The sequence below is a fragment of the Leptomonas pyrrhocoris genome (genome assembly GCF_001293395.1).
Source record: "Leptomonas pyrrhocoris isolate H10 chromosome Unknown, whole genome shotgun sequence".
Taxonomy (NCBI): domain Eukaryota; phylum Euglenozoa; class Kinetoplastea; order Trypanosomatida; family Trypanosomatidae; genus Leptomonas; species Leptomonas pyrrhocoris.
In genome coordinates, this window is record NW_015438384.1 from 224,554 (window position 1) to 240,600 (window position 16,047).

Consider the following 16,047-nt stretch of genomic DNA (forward strand, 5'->3'; position numbering starts at 1 on the left):
GACGCAGCGAGGACGACGCACACCGATCGCTTCGCCAATTCCAACGCGCGAATCCGGGAGAGAGACTACAACCCGACTTCGTCCAACACATACATTTCCTTCCTTTCTCTTTTAAGGAAGCCTTATACATGCAGTGAAACGCACAGGCGCGTCGCGCACGCCGCGCCGCAAGCGAGGTAACATGCGCGAAGAAAGCAAAGAACCAAACAAGCAAACAAACCAACACGCTTCCATGAAATAGTGGCCCCGCATGCCAGCAGATAATAAATGTAGATGTATGCAATGTGATGTACTCCATACGCAACGAGAACAAAACGAAGAAGAAAAGGAGAATAGCAACGAAGATAACTTCCGTTAACACCAGCGGCGCTTGCGCAGCTGCATCCACGCCGTCCGCTCGTTCAACACCACAGCCGCCGCTCTGCTGCCGTCACCGCCACGTGCGCTGCGTGCGTCCTCCTCACGAGCCGTGCCCGCCCGCGGCACCGGTTGGTTCAACTCGGAGAACCCCGCCATCACGGGGCTACCGCCGTTCGTGGTTGCTGACGAGGCAGCGGCGGGAACCACCAAACGAACTTGATCAACAATTTCTGCGGCGGAGGGGCGGCGTGCCGCGACAGGGGAGAGCATACGACCCATCAACTGCGCCAGTGTGAGACTGTATCCGGCGCTGAGAAACGCGTCTGCCACCTCGTCTTCCAGCGCACAGGATCTAGGCCACCACTCACGATCGACGTCGCACACGCTTTCTTCGTCCCGCTTCGCATGGGATTCCCTTGCGGCTGATGCTGCTGCTGCTGCTGGCTCAGCTTCACATGCGGGAGAAGAGCCGTACGCGAGGCTAAAGAGGTCCCCCAACAACGCAGCGAACACACGCTGGGCGAGTACCGAGGTACCGGCGATCGGCACGACCGTGTCCGCCGCTGCTGCTGCTGCATCTCCTGCCAGCGGATGTGGACCGTGATGTGTCTCTGCGCACGCAGGAGGCCTCCCTTGTCCACCTTCCCCGCGACTTTCAGTGTCCTTGGTCAGTGCATCGGTGCACATCTCGTACAGCAGCACCCCCAAGCTCCACACATCGCTCGCCGTGTCCATCGCCAGAACACGTTGAATCAACACCTCATACACGCTGGAGCTGCTCTGACTGCCGCCGCCGTTGTTGCCGCCGCCGCCGCCGACGGCAGCGCAAGAGCGCGAGTGCTGGGCGGACCGGTAGGTCCCGTGCGGAGGCGGCCACACTGGGGAATAGGCTTGGCTCGATAACGGGAAACGAAGCGAAGAGGTCGACGCTGGCGCTGGAAGGGCAGAAAACGGGGTAGTGGCACCGATCGGCGTGGCGCCCGCGGCGTCGGACAGCGTCGAGGGCACCCCACCACCCGCACGAGCCACCGCGCCGACGTTGGCACGCTCACGCGGCGGCTGCCGCGACACCCGCGTCAAGCCCTCCGCCTTCCACATGGTGGAGGTTAGCAGAGACACCTCCTCTGGACTGAAGACCCCCTCCTCCTCCTCCTCTTCCTCTTCCGCTGTGCCGTCCTCGCCTTCGTCATCCGCCGCCGTGTCCTCTCCACGGGCATCGTCACCGGCTTCTTCTCCATCGTCATTGGTCTCGCTTTCTCCGTCCTCTGCGCCGTCCGCAGCTCCCGTTTCGTCAACAAACCGGCTAGGAAACATCACATCATCACTTAGGTCCTGCGACACAACTTCCGCCGCCACCGGCGTGGCGCTCGTGTCAGCGCGGCGGTGATCGTTTGGGCGCGACGACACGGATGCTTCACGCCGGGCGCTGCTCCTGCCGCCTTCCTCGCCGGCATCGCCGTCCGTTCGCACCACCGCGACAATACAGGGTGGTATCTCATCGCTAAGCTGCGGTGCGGCTCGGCGAGCGGTGCGCCGTGCGGGCTGTCGCTGACTAGAAGCGGTGTTCTCGCCCCGCCGTCTAACACCGCTACCGCGACGCCCCATGGACGATGACGGCACTGCTGCTGCAGCGGCTGCTATCGTGGCGGCGGAGGAGAGGTCACACAGCTGCCCCCAGACCAACTCCGGCGCGATGTGCGTGGGCACCTCAATGAAGCACCATAGAAAGTGTGCCAAGCCCATTACCGCCACTTCTGATGGCGCTCCCGCATTCAGAGCAGTATTCGAAGAAGAAGACACGTAGAGGTCCGCCCCTCCTCCGCGAAGGCGCCGGTAACGCGCCAGCCAGCAACGACCCGCTGGGGTCTGCCGCAGGGTGGAGCGCGTCGTGAAGCCGAAGCAGCCGCGCAGGCGCTGCGGCAGCTGCACCGCCAGCCACCACGACATCCCTCCGTCCGTCAGACTGACCGGAAGGTACGACTTGGAGCTCAGGTACCACTCCGGCGGTGGCGGCGGCGGCACCCGAGAAGAGGATCGGGACAGACGTCGCCCGGCTGTTGTTGCAACGGCGGCGGCGGAGGGAGCACTCCGGCAAGGCGGGGGCGGCGCATCCGCCGCGGGTGTGGTAAGGGAGGTGAGAGATCCGGCGCGCCATACGGAGGCCGCCGCAGCTACCACAAAACTACTCGTGCGCCACGATGAAAAGGAGGGAGACGCAGCTGTCCCCGTTGCTGCTGCTGCACCGGCGCTTGACGACGGTGGGGGTGGTGACGGCGCTGATGTGCCCAGCGCTTCAGCTGAGCCCACGCACGATAGTGGTGGGGGACGACGCTGGCGTCGGTGATGGCCGTCAGCACCCGGAGAGAGGCGGAGGTCAACACCAGCGTCTTCGCTCTGCGTGTCGCTGCTGTGCGTCGTGGGCGTCGTCGTGCTCAAGACGGGGGTGTGCACGCGACGCCGCGCCACAGAGAAGGTCGTCGGCTCCCGCAGCAGCACGTTGGTGGCCTTCACGTCGCCTTGCAAGATGGGCGGCGACTGCTGATGCAACAGCTGCAGCCCAGCGCCCACTTGGAACAGAAGAGAGCAGATCAATGACTCTGTCCAGCAGTGGTGTACGCTCGGCAAGACAAGCAGGTGACCGGCGATGCTGCCGCTGCCGCTACCACTACTGCTGCAGCTTGCTGTTGCGTTGTCTCGCCCTTCCTCCACGTGATGGCGGCCCCCGAAGTTGGCCAACGGCCACGCGTCGGCTGGCAGGACGTGACGAGCGCGTTGCACGAAGTCCGCTAGATCCCCTGCGCGCTCGTACGGCATCACCAAGCACAGACTCCACGCACTGACCGTCGACTGTTGCAGCGCGTTGACGCAGGCATCCCAGCACACCCGCGGCGCTCCACTCGCCACGGACGCGACGAAGGCACGCGCAGCCGGGGAAAGGCCGTCCTCGCCGGCCGCTGCGCTGGTTCTCTTCTGCTCCTTCTTCACCGTCCTCGTTCCCGATAAGCGATCGCAAATGCCCTTTCCGGCCTGCCGTGTCGTCTCATTGGGATCCTGGCTTCCTTTACGGTTCTTCATCGTTTTCGGCGGCCCCGCATACACGCATTGCCGGTTCCACTGTGCTGTAACACGGTACAGACTCGGTGACTGGCGCGCCCCACCCACACCCACAATGAGCCCTGCGCCACGGTGCGGGTGCTGCTGCTGCTGCTGCTGCTGCTGCTGCTGCTGGAGCACACTCACTTCGTAGGACACAAAGAGATCCGCCGGGAGGAGTAGGAAGAGGGAGAGAACGACGTCTACTTCGTGCGGGTCCAACCAGGCACAGACGCCTTCGTCGTCCGCTTCGTCCATCGTCCTCGCTGCTGCTGCTGCTGCTGCTGCTGTTGGTGGTGGTGGTGGGGCCACGCCATGCTGCGTACGGGTGTCGACGCTTTGATGTGGATGCGCCTGTGTTGGAAGGTCTGCACCGGCGAGTGTCGGCGACCCAGAGGCGGTCGGAACCGACGCGTCACGCGAGGCCTCGCTCATCAGCGCGCTGGCCGACGCGGGAGGTGCGGTGCCCTCCGACGGAGTCAGCATGCGTCTGTCGTGAGCCCGTTGCTGCTGCTGCTCCTCATCTCGCAACCAACCCATCGTCGTACCGCCGTTCGTGCTGCCACGACGGCTGCTAATGGTGTTGCTGCTGCGGCTGCTCGATACACCGGCGAGGTTGAGGACACCACCGCCGGCCTGCAAGTCACGCAGACGCTCGCACAAGCGAGTAATGACGGCGCGAGTGGTGTCGTCTGGGCACTGCGTGTACTTCACGACGACGGCAGCCTTCTGGTCGTAGCGCGCAGCCCACAGCGAGGAGGTAGTTGAGAAGGCCGAGGCCTGTCCGCCGCCTGCTCCGTTGGCTGCTGCTGCTGCTGCTGCCGGCCCTGGGAAGGGAGAAAAGGGGAGCAGGGGCGCACCGCGACGCGCAACGTCTGCTGCCCGGGAAACAGGCGGATACCCTCCACTCAGCGCCCGTGACGAAGAGGACGGGGCCGGGGTAGGCTTACGCAGCGCCAAGAAACAAAGCGAGTGGTCGCCCTGACCCACGCGAGATAAGATGCGGTAGCGATGCTGGTGCAGCCGCAGCACGTCCGCCGCGGACTTCAGCATGCGTGCCTCGCTCGCCTCCGCGACCGCCGCGACAAGCTGCTGGTAGTTGTCGATCTGCGTCAGCGGGCCGTCAGTGTCTTCACTGTTTGGCGTGGGCCCATCCACGCCCTCGTCATCACCACTACCACCGGCAGCAGCGGCAGCACCATCACCGTCCAACTCCACGTCTCTACCAGGGACACGGGTGTAGTGGTGTCCGCGACGACCTCTGCTGCCACGCGTCGCCGCCGCGGCAACAGCAGCAAACCGATCACCCCCGCTGCCGCTGCCGCTGCCTCCGACGCCGCTCGCGCTTTGCGAATAGCGCCGCGCAAATAGGTCCTCTACTAAAAGTCCTTCTTCCGGCACGTGCTGCAGCCGCGCCACGAGCAGCACCGCGACCATCAACGTCACAATGCTGATCCCCACCGCCAGCATGAACAGCGGCGAGCTGGTCGTCTTATCGGAGGGGTCCCGTGTCGGGGTTGGCGTCGTCGGTGGCCGTGTCGGCGTGTTGTCAAGAATGCGTAGCGGCATCATCGGGTTTAATACTGTGAAGGAGCGTTGGGTGCGGCACGCCGGCCAGGTGGTCGGCTGCACGACGTAGCCGAAGCACACGTAGACTGGCGTCGTGCTGCCACTCGCGCTGAAGAGCACCGAGGCGTTTGGGGCGCCGTTGTAGAGCGTGTCGAGGGTGCCGGCGGTGTTGCCCACGCAGTCGCGCCGACTGCTTAAGCGCACCACACACACCACCTCCTCCTCTTCTCCTTCATCTTTGGCTTGTTGACGAGCGCCATTGGACTTCCACGAGCAGTATCGTGTGTAATTCACATTGGGGAAGTCAAGGTGGATGGTGCCCTCGGATGTCGTCTGCAGGGTGAGCCCCGCGGGCCAGATGGGCGTAGGCATGCGAACGGCGAGGAGGTCGTCGCGGTCGGCGTCGTAGTCGCTGTCTGGCACGTACCGCTCCGCCCACCGCTGCGCAGCAACTCGTCGAACGACCACCTCATGCGGCGGACGGGGGCTTGCGCTGCTGGAGGGGGCGTGGTCAACGGAGAACGCCGATGCCGCCGTCTTCACACCCTTTGCCGCGACTTCGCTGGTGTGCTCCGGCACCTCCTGCGTCCAGATGTCCTCGCCACCGAGTGCCATGAAGACGAGAATGGTGTCGTTGCTTGCGTCTGCGTCTGGTGCTGGCGTGGAGCTCGGTGCTGCTGACGTTGTCGTTGTCGTAGTGGTTGTCGTGGTGGTTGTGTCGTTCGAGGCGGCGGCGGTGACAGCGATGGAGGAAGCGCCTGGTGGCTGACTCACCCAATGCTTTGCACCCCTCCCAGCCGATGCTTTGCGAGACAGCGGCAGGGATATCAACATGGGTCGCTCCCATCGATAGTGGTAGACCGGCTCGGGTGGCGGTGCGGGTGTGGGCGTCGGCGTAGGAGGCGGAGGCTGAGATGAAGACGATATCGAGCTGCTGCCACTGCTGTTGCTGCTCTGCTCCTCACTGCTCGTATTTGTGGCGACGTCGACGAGCGCTTTGGCTCCCCCAGAGAGAAATGGCGAGCCCAGGACGCCTTTCAGATGAGCGGCACGAGTAAGGTGTGACGGCCGCTCTCGTGTAATTGCGGAGATGTGGAGCGACCAGGCGGATGTTGCTCGCACGTCCAGCACCGCGAGGTGAGCGAGGTTGTGGTCCGCCAGCACGACCTGACCGCCAAACACCGACGTGTGACAGCCCTGCTCTGCTAAAAGAATGTGCTGTACCACGTCCCGCGGGAGGAGACTTGCGTCGACGGGCGAAAGACAGATGGCGGAGGCTCCGCACAGACGTCGCGGCGCTGTTGCGTCGTGTGCTTCGCGCTGAAGGCGCTCGCCTTCGAAGAACAAGAGATCAAACAGGTACTCCACGCGCGGCGTGAGCGGTGAAGGGACGAGGGAAGCGGACGGATTCTTCTGTTCCTGAGAAGGGGAGGCACTCGCCGCGTACGTCCACCCGCCTGTCACCGCTGCAAAGCCGGTCGAGGCTGCAACCGACGGCTGGAGCACCGGAGAAGAAAGAAACACCACCGCGGGCTCGTACTTGCGGGTCACGACGTTGAAGGCGTCAACGCTGGCCGTCACGCGCTGCGTCGAGAGCAGGAAACCACCAATGATGAGGATCGTGTTCTCCGTCGCGAGGGCCGTGCAGCTCGCGTTCACCCGCACGCGATCGGTGGGGACTTCGTAGTAGCTCAGATTCACGCCAGGCGCGTCGCCAACCGCACCGTTTGTGGCCTTCTTATCCTCCGGATAGAACGCCACCACTGGGGTGTAGGCGGTCTGCAGTGACTGCACCTCCTCCCTCGACATCGCGGCGATGTCCCCTGGCGAGAGCGTCGTCATGGTGCAGCTGCGCGGCACGTACACGCTGTCGGTCAACGTGACAGCGGCGTGCCGACCGGCGAAGCCGAGACCGGCGGGAAGCGTCAGGCGCGCCAGCGGCGTTACCGTTTTCGTTCCCACCTCCAGCGCGATGGAGCGCTCGTGATACCGCGAGTCCGCTGCGTTTAAGCGGTGTGTGCCAGTCGAAAATAGCGGCGGCGGTGCCTTGTAGGCGTTAGATGATCGCCCCCCGGCGGAAGAAGAGGGGACAGGAAGAGCAGCAGCATTTTTGCGAGTGAATGAAACTGTCGGGTCGCGGGCGTACGCGGGGCTTTCCGTGTCACCGACAGGAATCTCACACGTGGAGCTGACGCACCCGCCGAGGAGGATAATCGAGTTGTCTAGCACGGCCGTCGCGGCGTGAAAGATGGGGTAGGGCAGCAGCGACTCGTTCATCAGCTGCCACGGCGCTGCGGGAATTGCGGGTGGGAGAGGTCCCGCAACCGGTGATGATGCCGCGCGCGCGAATACACACACGCGGGGGGCGTGCAGATGCCGTCGCGCCGTAGCGGTCGCATAGAGCGTGTCACGCGATGCACGTACTCCTGTGGCTGCTGTTGCGTCGTGTTCGCGGTGCAGATCAGCGGCGGCGAGGAGGAGCAGTAGGGAGAAGAGCAGCGTGAGTTGTGTAGGCAGGCGAGGACGGCAACAACAAGAGCGGCTACATACCGGAGTCATTCTGGTGGCACGACCTTCGCGCTCGAATACCACTTCAACACACAACACCCACCCCCACAGACACCAATAGGAAGAGGCCAGGCAGAGACGGAATCACTCCTCATAAAAGAAGACGGGAAAACGGCGGAGGAGAGGCAACGGAGTATAACAGCGAAAGAGAAGAATCCATACGGGTTGGAAATAATAATAGTACTAATGTGGCTGGGATGATTTCGAGCGAGCGCACGTATTCTGTAAAGCGTCGGGGAACGCGGCCCGAATGGCGAGAGAAAGTGCGGAGAGAGGACGAAGAGGACGAAGAGGGAAAACAACAGCAAAGGAAATGAGGTGCATCGTAAAGCTCGTAAGAGACATCATCAAGGTGGCGAAGTGGCATTCCCTCCTGCTGCTTCTGATAAGCAGAACTGGCATTCGACACCAGCTCCATATGGCCAACAACAGCTAATGAATAGCTCGAAAAACAGAGTATTGCTCGAAGAGCGAGAGAGAGAGAGAGAGAAAAGAGAAAGCCCTTCGGCTGTAGACAAACACCGTCATTCCACAGACATCAAGCGCTCGTCGTACACGCGGAAACCTCTCTCTCCTTCTTTGCTCATGTCGGCGCCACCGTCACCGTTAAGCGTAGGCGCGCGCCACAGCTGCTTGGTTCATTCTTCAACAATTCCAGCTCCATTTCCGCTGACCGTGCTATTCCTTTTCGTGCGTTCTTCTTCTCCGTTGTTCTGCGGCTGCGTAGCGCTGCCGTTACGCTTTGAGTTTTGAGACCGCGACTGAGTAAGAGAGAAAGAGAAATGGGTTCCTTTTTTGTATCATGGCACCCTGCCATCACCACCACCACCACCACCACCACCAAACCCCAACAACGACAAACTCACGCTTGTATAATACTACTGATAATACGACTTCCAGCTGTGGAGGACACCGAGGCACGGCTGATGGACGCTGCCGTACGCACCTACACCTCTGCATCGCCAACACCACAGCAGCAACAAATAACGGTGAGAGAGAACAAAAAAAGGCCGTTCCGACGAACAACGAATCATCAGGATCGGCCGAAGACGCATTTTTTTTGTTTTCCCTTTTAAGCTGCACGTTACACGGTTTGAGGTTTTTGTTTTTTTAAGGAAAGTTGAAAACAAAGAAGCATCAACCACACACAAAAAAGTTCACTACGACAGACCGTGTAGGGATGGCAAACCACTGCTAAGAAGAGCAATAACAATAATAAGCGGTAACACATATCCATGCCCAGAGGTGCTTTGCTGACACCCCTCTGCCGCGCGTTGTTATTACTATTATTATCCTTCTTTTTCGCTTCTCCCGTTGAGCCTCATCCACCACGGGAAACAGAGAAGTAGGAATAGTAGAAACTGACGGTGCGCACTGACATTCATTTATTGAACTACTTATATATATGTCGATACAGAGAGCGAGAGAGTTACAAAGATAGGGGAGCTAATGTAAACTACGCGAGACGTAAAACACACGTTGCTTTTCTCCTACTTAGAGACGCGATGTGGCGATCAACTTCGCCGCACCGTGTCGCGCCCTCTCCCCCTCTCTCCCTCTGGTTTTCCTTTCCTTCTTCCGCACCCCTTTAGAAATAACAAACAAACAAGGCCTGTCATTCTCGGCTACGGAAGAACTCCCACCTTCCCCTCAGAAGAAGAAAATGCACACTTGGAGCCCCTCCAAAAAGCTGTAATCGCCGCGGTGACGTCCACACTTACGACTTGTCGAACAGCGTGGCGAGAGTGTTCTCCGTGTGTATCTTTTCAATAGCACGCGCCAGCAGCGGCGCGATGGGCACCACGCGCAGTTTGCGCGCCAGCTGCGGGTTCCGCATCAGCTCATCCTGGTTCACGCTGTCTGTCACGATGATCAGATCAATCGGCGCCTCGATCAGCCGCTCCACCGACTTGCCGGACATGACGGCGTGCGTGGCGACAAGAATGATTCGTTCTGCGCCATTTTCGTGGAGGTTTTTGGCTACCTGCGTGATCTTCACCGCCTCATCCACCAGCGTCTCAACGATGATGCAGAGGCGGTCCTTTGCCTCGCCCACCAGCACGTAGTTCTTGTACTCGGTGCGCGTCTCCTGGATCTGCCGCACCAGTGACTGACGGCCTTCCTCTTGCTGTCGAAGGGCCTTTTCGAAGCCGAGGGTACTCGTGCTGCGGTGCATGCTGTTTGTCAAGCTTTGCCGAAGCTGCATCTGCGCCAACGTCGCGCTCGCCGTCGCGTTGAAGGTCGCAGTGGCCGCCGCAGCATTCGCGGCCAGCGGCGACAGCTCCGACGTGACATTGTCGAACACGTTTGGCGAGTTTGGGCTGTGCGGGTACTGGAACTCGCGCGACCCGACCGGGCTATTCGCGATCAACGCGTTCAACTCCACGCTGCCCATGCCGCTGCTGGTGGGTGTCACGGTGCCCTCTAAAGGCGGTACGCTGATCGGCGTGGACTTCTTCTGCGGAGACGCAGCCACCGCTGCCACCGTAGCCGTAGCCGTGGCCGCCTCTGCGGGAGACACTCCGCTGCTGTTGCTGTTATTAAAGTCGGTGTTGCCGTTGCCGGCGGTGTGAGGGACGCGGAGGGCCGGCGGGACCAACTCCACCATGTTGCGCGCGTACGCTTGCGATGACGGCCGCGTCTGCCGCGTCTCCACCCGCTTCACCGCCGTGCAGACCGAGACGAACTGCGTTGCGCTGTCCAGGTCGTTGTAGCGCATCAGCGCATCCGCAAACTCCTTCGCGCGGCCGAGGAACTCGCCCGAGGGGGCGACAATCGTGATGTTCTTAAACTCGTTCCCCTCACTCTTTAGCAGGTTCGACACGTAGCGCACAAACTCGTACATGGCCGAGATGCTCTCCATGGGAACCGAGAACATGCCTTCCACCTGGTCACTGTGCATGTCGACAGTGATGACGTGGTGGCATCCCATCGCCTCCAGCAACTCCGCCACGGCCGAGATCGAGGCGACGTTACGGGTGTAGGCGAGAAATGGAATGACCGCCGTGATGCGCGCGGCGGCGGCGAGCTGGACGGAGTGAAGCAGCAGTGCGAGCTCCATCAGCGCCCCCGAGTTGCTCAGGCACTCCGCCTCAATGCCGACCATCGACTGGACAACGAACACGTCGTCGCCGCGCACCGGGCCGGGCAGGTCCACGCTGACCTCGCCGTTCGCGAAGCGGCCACAGCTCTTGCCCGGGTAGCGCGGGCACTGCAACACCTCGGTAATCATCTTCTCGGCGAATAGGCTGCACGAGCCGGCGAGGACGCGAACGGCGAAGCTGCCGGGTCTTTCGTGGTGTGGGAACGCATCCGCGAAGTAGAAGGTCTGGCTGTTCGGCAGGATCCGTCGCGCCGTCATGCCGGTGCGGAACTCGTACTCCCGCATGTGCTGCGTCGCTTCCTCGTAGGTGAAGCGGAACACCGTCCCGTAGACGGCGATGAGGTTGAGCGCCGCCCCGCGGAGATCGAGTGAGGGCTGCTGGACGTTGCTCGAACTGATGACCCGGTCGATCGTCAGGACACGCTGCTGCAGCTCCAGGCTGTCGCAGGCGCAGCGCTCGAGGAACTTCTTCAAGATCTTGCGAAACGCGAGCAGGTTCAGCCCCCGGTACTTGAGAATCACCTCCAGCTTCAGGTACAGGGCGGGAATGTAGTGAGGTGGTAGCTCGTTGCGGATGTGTTCTTCGCTGAAGGTACGCAGCTCTGCCTCCGCCGCAACGAAGCCCTTCTCCAGCTTGATCAGGTACTGCTTCACCTTCGTGTACGACTCGTGCAGCTTCGAAAAAAACTCCTCCTGCAGTTTAATGCGGTCGCGAATGAGGTCCGCGAGCGCGATGTCCGTCTTCTGGAGCTCCGCAAAGCCGGTCGTTTGGAAGAAGAGCGGGGAAAGGGGATCGACGAAGACGGCGGTGCTGCCAGTGCTGCGGTCCTCCGGCTTGAGCGCCGAGGTGGGAGATTTTTTTGTCTGACAGATGCCGAACATACAACAAGGCATCGGCTTCTCTTCCTGGTAGCTGGTGGGTGTGATGGGGGCGGACATGTGGCTCATCGAGAAGTCTGGTTTCTTCTTGGCGACGCGGGGAGTGATGGTCGTGGAGAGCGGGCTCATCATCTCCAGCGCGGTGCCGCGGTGCACGTAGCGGTTGGTGTACTTTGATTCGAGCTCCAGGCGGATCTTCTCGATCTTCTTCGCAATCGGCTTCAGCTCGAAATAGTGAACATAGTTATCGAGGGTGATGTCGGTGATGTACTCACTGAGCAGCTGGCGGTGGAAGGCCTGGCCCTGCGACTGATCCTTGCCTGTCTTGAGCATGTTACACCTCTCCCTTTATCAAAAAAACAACAACAACCTTTTTTACCTCTGCGAGTGTGTGTGTGTGTTCGGGTGTGCTGCACTGTTGCAGAGGGTATTGACGTGTTGAATCCTACGGTGAATGCTAGTACTACTCATAGAAAGACAGAGAACAAAAAAATAATTAAGAAACAACGCAGAGCAAAGGGGAGAAAGTGATGAGAGAGAGAGAGAGTGCTTTGAGATACGCATGCCCGGATCCGTCCAAGGATGTCCGCGTGTGACTCACAGTCTGTGTGCGCGCAAACGATGGGGAGTGGAAATCGCCAAACGAGAGGTGTTATGATGCTGTGCAGAGCTGCGCAACACCAACAACCACAGCAGCCCAAAAACTAGACAGTACAAGTCCGTGCTGACACACCCATCACGGTAAGCTTATATTCTTGAGTATTCTTTTGAGGAGGGTGGAGGGAGGGCGGAGCCCAGTTGATGCGGGTACCACGTCGTCATCGAGAGCATCAACAGCAACAACAACAGCGTCGAGCCTCACCTTTCATATGCGGGCTGCCGAGAGCGCCCCTCCTCTCAAAAAACTGTTCAAAGAAACCAGTGTAACCAACGTTATTGTCGCGTAGCAGAGGAGAAGCAGAAATGCAGAGGAGGAAACAAAGCAAAGGAAAAAGAAAGTGTCGCTGCTCGCCCATCTGCACGCAGCAGACTTCACACGTGGTCCATGCAAAACACGGACTCGTCGTTTGCGCTGTATGAGCAGCCATGCGGCGCGGCTGACGGAGAAGACGACACGGGCACCGCCTCTACGTTTGCCGGTGCCGCCACCGTTGCTCCTGTGCGGTCCAACATCGTCGCGGAAGCACGAGGGTTTGTCGCGTAGCGGCGCAGAGTGTACTGCTCCCCACGCGACAGATAGGGTGCGTACGCAACAGCGAACAACGGGTCCGCAGGAAGTACGCTCGCCAGCAACGGATAAGGTGCAGCGTGCATCGTTGAGAGGGCGTCGCGGTCGAGCAGAAAACCGCGCCAGTGATCATCAAGCACCTGCAGCTCATCCGCCAACGTTGACAGCGACGCAACCAGCCGCGTCGGCACCGCCGCCTCTTCACTCTTCTTTTCTGAACCTTTTGCGGTACCGGTTGGACTGCACTTCGCCGCTCTGGTCTGGTTGTTCTTGGCTGCCGTTGTTTTCGCGACGGCCGAGGCGTCGGGCTGGTTGTCGGGGTGGCCCGTGCCGTTCGTATCTCGTGCAAGCTGCAGCTCCAGCAGACCTCGCCACAGCTGCGCGTAGGAGCATGGCGCCGCCGTCACGAGAGGAGACGACTCCGATGGGGCTGTCAGTCCGCACTCGCCATCCACGCCGGCCCGCTGCGACGCAGCTGTCTTCTCCGTGAGCCTCTTCTGCTTTTTGCGAAGCTGCGACGTTGGTGCTTCACGCTGACCGGTGGTCGTCGATGCGGCTGGCTCATCCGATACCCCCCGCTTTGCTTTCCAGCGGGCGCTGCGAGCGTCAGCTGCGGTACGCATTACGGTAGAGGTGAGAGGCTCTTCCGCAGGCGGCAACAGCAGCGGCGACGGCGGTGATGGTGGCGGCGGTTGTGATAGGAGCAGCGCCGCTGCGACGGAGGCGCTGCGACGGGCAAGCTGAAGCAGCTGCGCGCGTTGATGCGCCGCCGCAGATAGCGACGGTCGAACTGCGGTGATTCGCCGACGTGTAGTGCCTGCCGCTGCCGCTGCTGCCGTCTTCGTCGACGGCGGTGCTCGATTGTGTTTTGCATCCGAGCTTGATTTTGTGTTGTTGCTGCTGTTGCTGTTTCTCTTCACCGATGCCTCTTCTTCACGGTTCGCTGCAGCGCCGTCGCACGCTTGCACCGCGTTGTCTTTCTCGGACGAGATGGGAGCCGAAGATGACGACATTGCTGGGAGAGGGAGGCTGGGGAGGGGGTCAATGAGTGAGCTCCTCCGTTGATGTCTGTGTCTTCTTCGCCACCCCGATAGTCGATGTCACCGTATGAAGGCAGATAATAACAATAGTAATAAATAGAGTCAACAACAACCAGGCAGAGTAATTGTTATTCCAGAAGTGGAGGGTGACGACGGGAGAACAGTTACGGAGACAGAAAGGAAAATTTCACCAATACAGCGCATTCTTTTCGCGGTCTGCCATACCACCTTAACGGAGACGCCGTTAAAAGAGAAAAAATAAGAAAGCATGCTGAATTCCAAAAGTCCCCCCTCCCCTCCCCCCAAAGAAGCAGCACACACAGCCAGACAGAAAAGGGTTCCGCTGTCGCTACAATTATTTCTTTTCCCTTCTTACAAGTAAGAGCACTCTCCACGTGTTGCTGCCATCACCGTTGGCTGCGATCCTGACATCGCGGCTGACCTTCCCCCCGTGTACAAGGGAGTTACACCGTATTAAAGCGTATATGCCTTTTCCCGAGGTCCCCAAAAAGGCAACCTGCTTGGATGATGTAGAGCTCCGTCAATTCTATCTTCGCCAACCGTACATCAATGCGTCGGTGGCCAGCGCACACACACACACACAGCACAGTCGCCCCCTGCGTCTCGCTCTCCCTTTGCTTTGCATCTGCGGAGAAGAGAGGAGAAGCGGCAAGTGGAGGCGTAATAACAGAAGAAGGAAAAAAAAACCCGTTTGCTATTTCTTTGTTTCAAGTCAGCATCAGCATCACGGTGGCAGCGGCGAGGTACATCGGCCCGTCTCGCGCGAAGTCCCCTTCGCCCCTGCACCCTGCCACCACTTCGTCCGTCTCCGCCGCCGGCGTGCGTGAAGAGGAGGGCTGCGAGCCGGGAAGGCACAGTGGAACCTCCACCAACAGCCCAGCCCAGCCGACCACGCCGCTCGTCGCGGTGTCCATTGCGGTCTCGCTGCGCGTGAGGAGCCGTCGCGGACGCAGAAACCGAATGCTGTCGCCTTCTACTCCTGCTTCGGCGGGTGTGTGCGAGCCAGTATTACGCACCGGACGTGCGTGTACTGCCTCGGCGGACGCTGTGGCAGATATTGCTGCTGTTGCGCGGTCACGCAACACGCTCATCCACGGCAGCACGTCTTCGGCGCCGCTCGCGGACGTGCTCGTGCGTGCGCTGCGGGGCAGTGGAACTACCCCAATTTGAATCGCCAGCGGCCGTAGTGCGTCTGACGGTTTGCTTAACGGAGAGACGAAACGGGTGGGCGACCCCTGATCCGCATAGCTGGAATGAAGTAGCGGAGGACTCGGCACACCGTCCCGCGCATGCAACGAGGCTGGCCTGTGAGACAGCATCGAGGGATCTTCAACACCAATGTGAAGAGGATCCATATGAGTTGCTGCTGCTGCTGCTGCGGCGGCACCTGCCCGCTCCGCTTCAGCCAAGAGCAGCTCCGACAGCAATGAAGGGGGTGGAGGTGGAGGACTGACACTTGCGCTGGCGGAGACGGTCGCCGGCGGAGAAACACTCACGTAGAAGCCACTCTCCGTCGCCATGTACTCACGTCTATGTGGACGCAGGTGGTGATCACCGTTCCTACGGTCCTCCATCGCGCGCGGAGGAGATGGAGGAGGGATGAGGGAGAGTACTGGCGGCGAGTCACTGCGCTTGTGCGTTCGACCTGGGTGGGTGGAGGTGTTCGAGAACCGCTGAAAGGCGTCTTCCTCCGTGTCGTCCTCGCCTGCCGACAGCGGAGTTGGTTCGTTCGACGCTGTCGTGTACTCGTGCGCCTCAGCAGTCACCAGTTTGCGCTGAGAGTACTCGGTCGCTTTCGCATTTTGCTGTTTTAGAGTCCGCAGTGCATCCGAGGTGCGGATCGCAGCCGTGACGTTGTGCGTATCGTCGCGGCGTTGGTGACGAGGCGAAGAGGGTGTCGATGCCGTCGTTGCGGTGACGGGTGAACTACTGTCGTTTTTGACGGTGTAGCTGCTGTTACCGCTGCTACTGCGTCCGCGCTTCGAACCGGCGGACGCCCTCGCTGATGTGCGCCTCGATGTCATTGCATTGACCAATACAGTACCAACAGCAACGTCTATGTGTATGTGCTTTGCTTTTGTTTTCCTTTATGAATAGAAGTGTTTTTTTGTTTGTTTGTGAAGATGGGATAGGACGAGGCGGAGGGAAACGGAAAGTGCATCAAAAGCAGGTCTGAAGAGCAGCAA

At 60.4% G+C, this 16,047-nt stretch overlaps 4 protein-coding genes across 6 annotated transcripts; all 4 read right to left on the minus strand.

The window, feature by feature from the left end:
• Window positions 1–354: 354 nt before the first annotated feature.
• On the minus strand, window positions 355–7,813 carry ABB37_09030 (hypothetical protein; the record flags this gene model as incomplete). Its single annotated transcript, XM_015808264.1, has 1 exon — window positions 355–7,813. The coding sequence occupies exon 1, from the start codon at window positions 7,297–7,299 to the stop codon at window positions 355–357; it is 6,945 nt and encodes a 2,314-aa protein (XP_015653155.1). The 5' UTR covers window positions 7,300–7,813.
• Window positions 7,814–9,307: 1,494 nt separating this feature from the next.
• Window positions 9,308–12,039, minus strand: ABB37_09031 (putative ribose-phosphate pyrophosphokinase; the record flags this gene model as incomplete). Of its 2 annotated transcripts, none has more annotated exons than XM_015808266.1 (1): window positions 9,308–12,039. In XM_015808266.1, the coding sequence occupies exon 1, from the start codon at window positions 11,903–11,905 to the stop codon at window positions 9,308–9,310; it is 2,598 nt and encodes an 865-aa protein (XP_015653157.1). In that variant the 5' UTR covers window positions 11,906–12,039. The 2 variants fall into 2 exon arrangements, with proteins under 2 accessions (XP_015653157.1, XP_015653156.1); XM_015808265.1 differs by having other exon boundaries at window positions 9,308–12,036.
• A 565-nt stretch (window positions 12,040–12,604) lies between these two features.
• ABB37_09032 (hypothetical protein) lies at window positions 12,605–13,878 on the minus strand (the record flags this gene model as incomplete). Of its 2 annotated transcripts, none has more annotated exons than XM_015808268.1 (1): window positions 12,605–13,878. In XM_015808268.1, exon 1 carries the CDS (start codon window positions 13,811–13,813, stop codon window positions 12,605–12,607), a length of 1,209 nt encoding a protein of 402 aa, XP_015653159.1. In that variant the 5' UTR covers window positions 13,814–13,878. The 2 variants fall into 2 exon arrangements, with proteins under 2 accessions (XP_015653159.1, XP_015653158.1); XM_015808267.1 differs by having other exon boundaries at window positions 12,605–13,875.
• A 690-nt stretch (window positions 13,879–14,568) lies between these two features.
• ABB37_09033 (hypothetical protein) lies at window positions 14,569–15,947 on the minus strand (the record flags this gene model as incomplete). The annotated part of the gene is made up of 1 exon (XM_015808269.1): window positions 14,569–15,947. The coding sequence occupies exon 1, from the start codon at window positions 15,883–15,885 to the stop codon at window positions 14,569–14,571; it is 1,317 nt and encodes a 438-aa protein (XP_015653160.1). The 5' UTR covers window positions 15,886–15,947.
• Window positions 15,948–16,047: the final 100 nt, after the last annotated feature.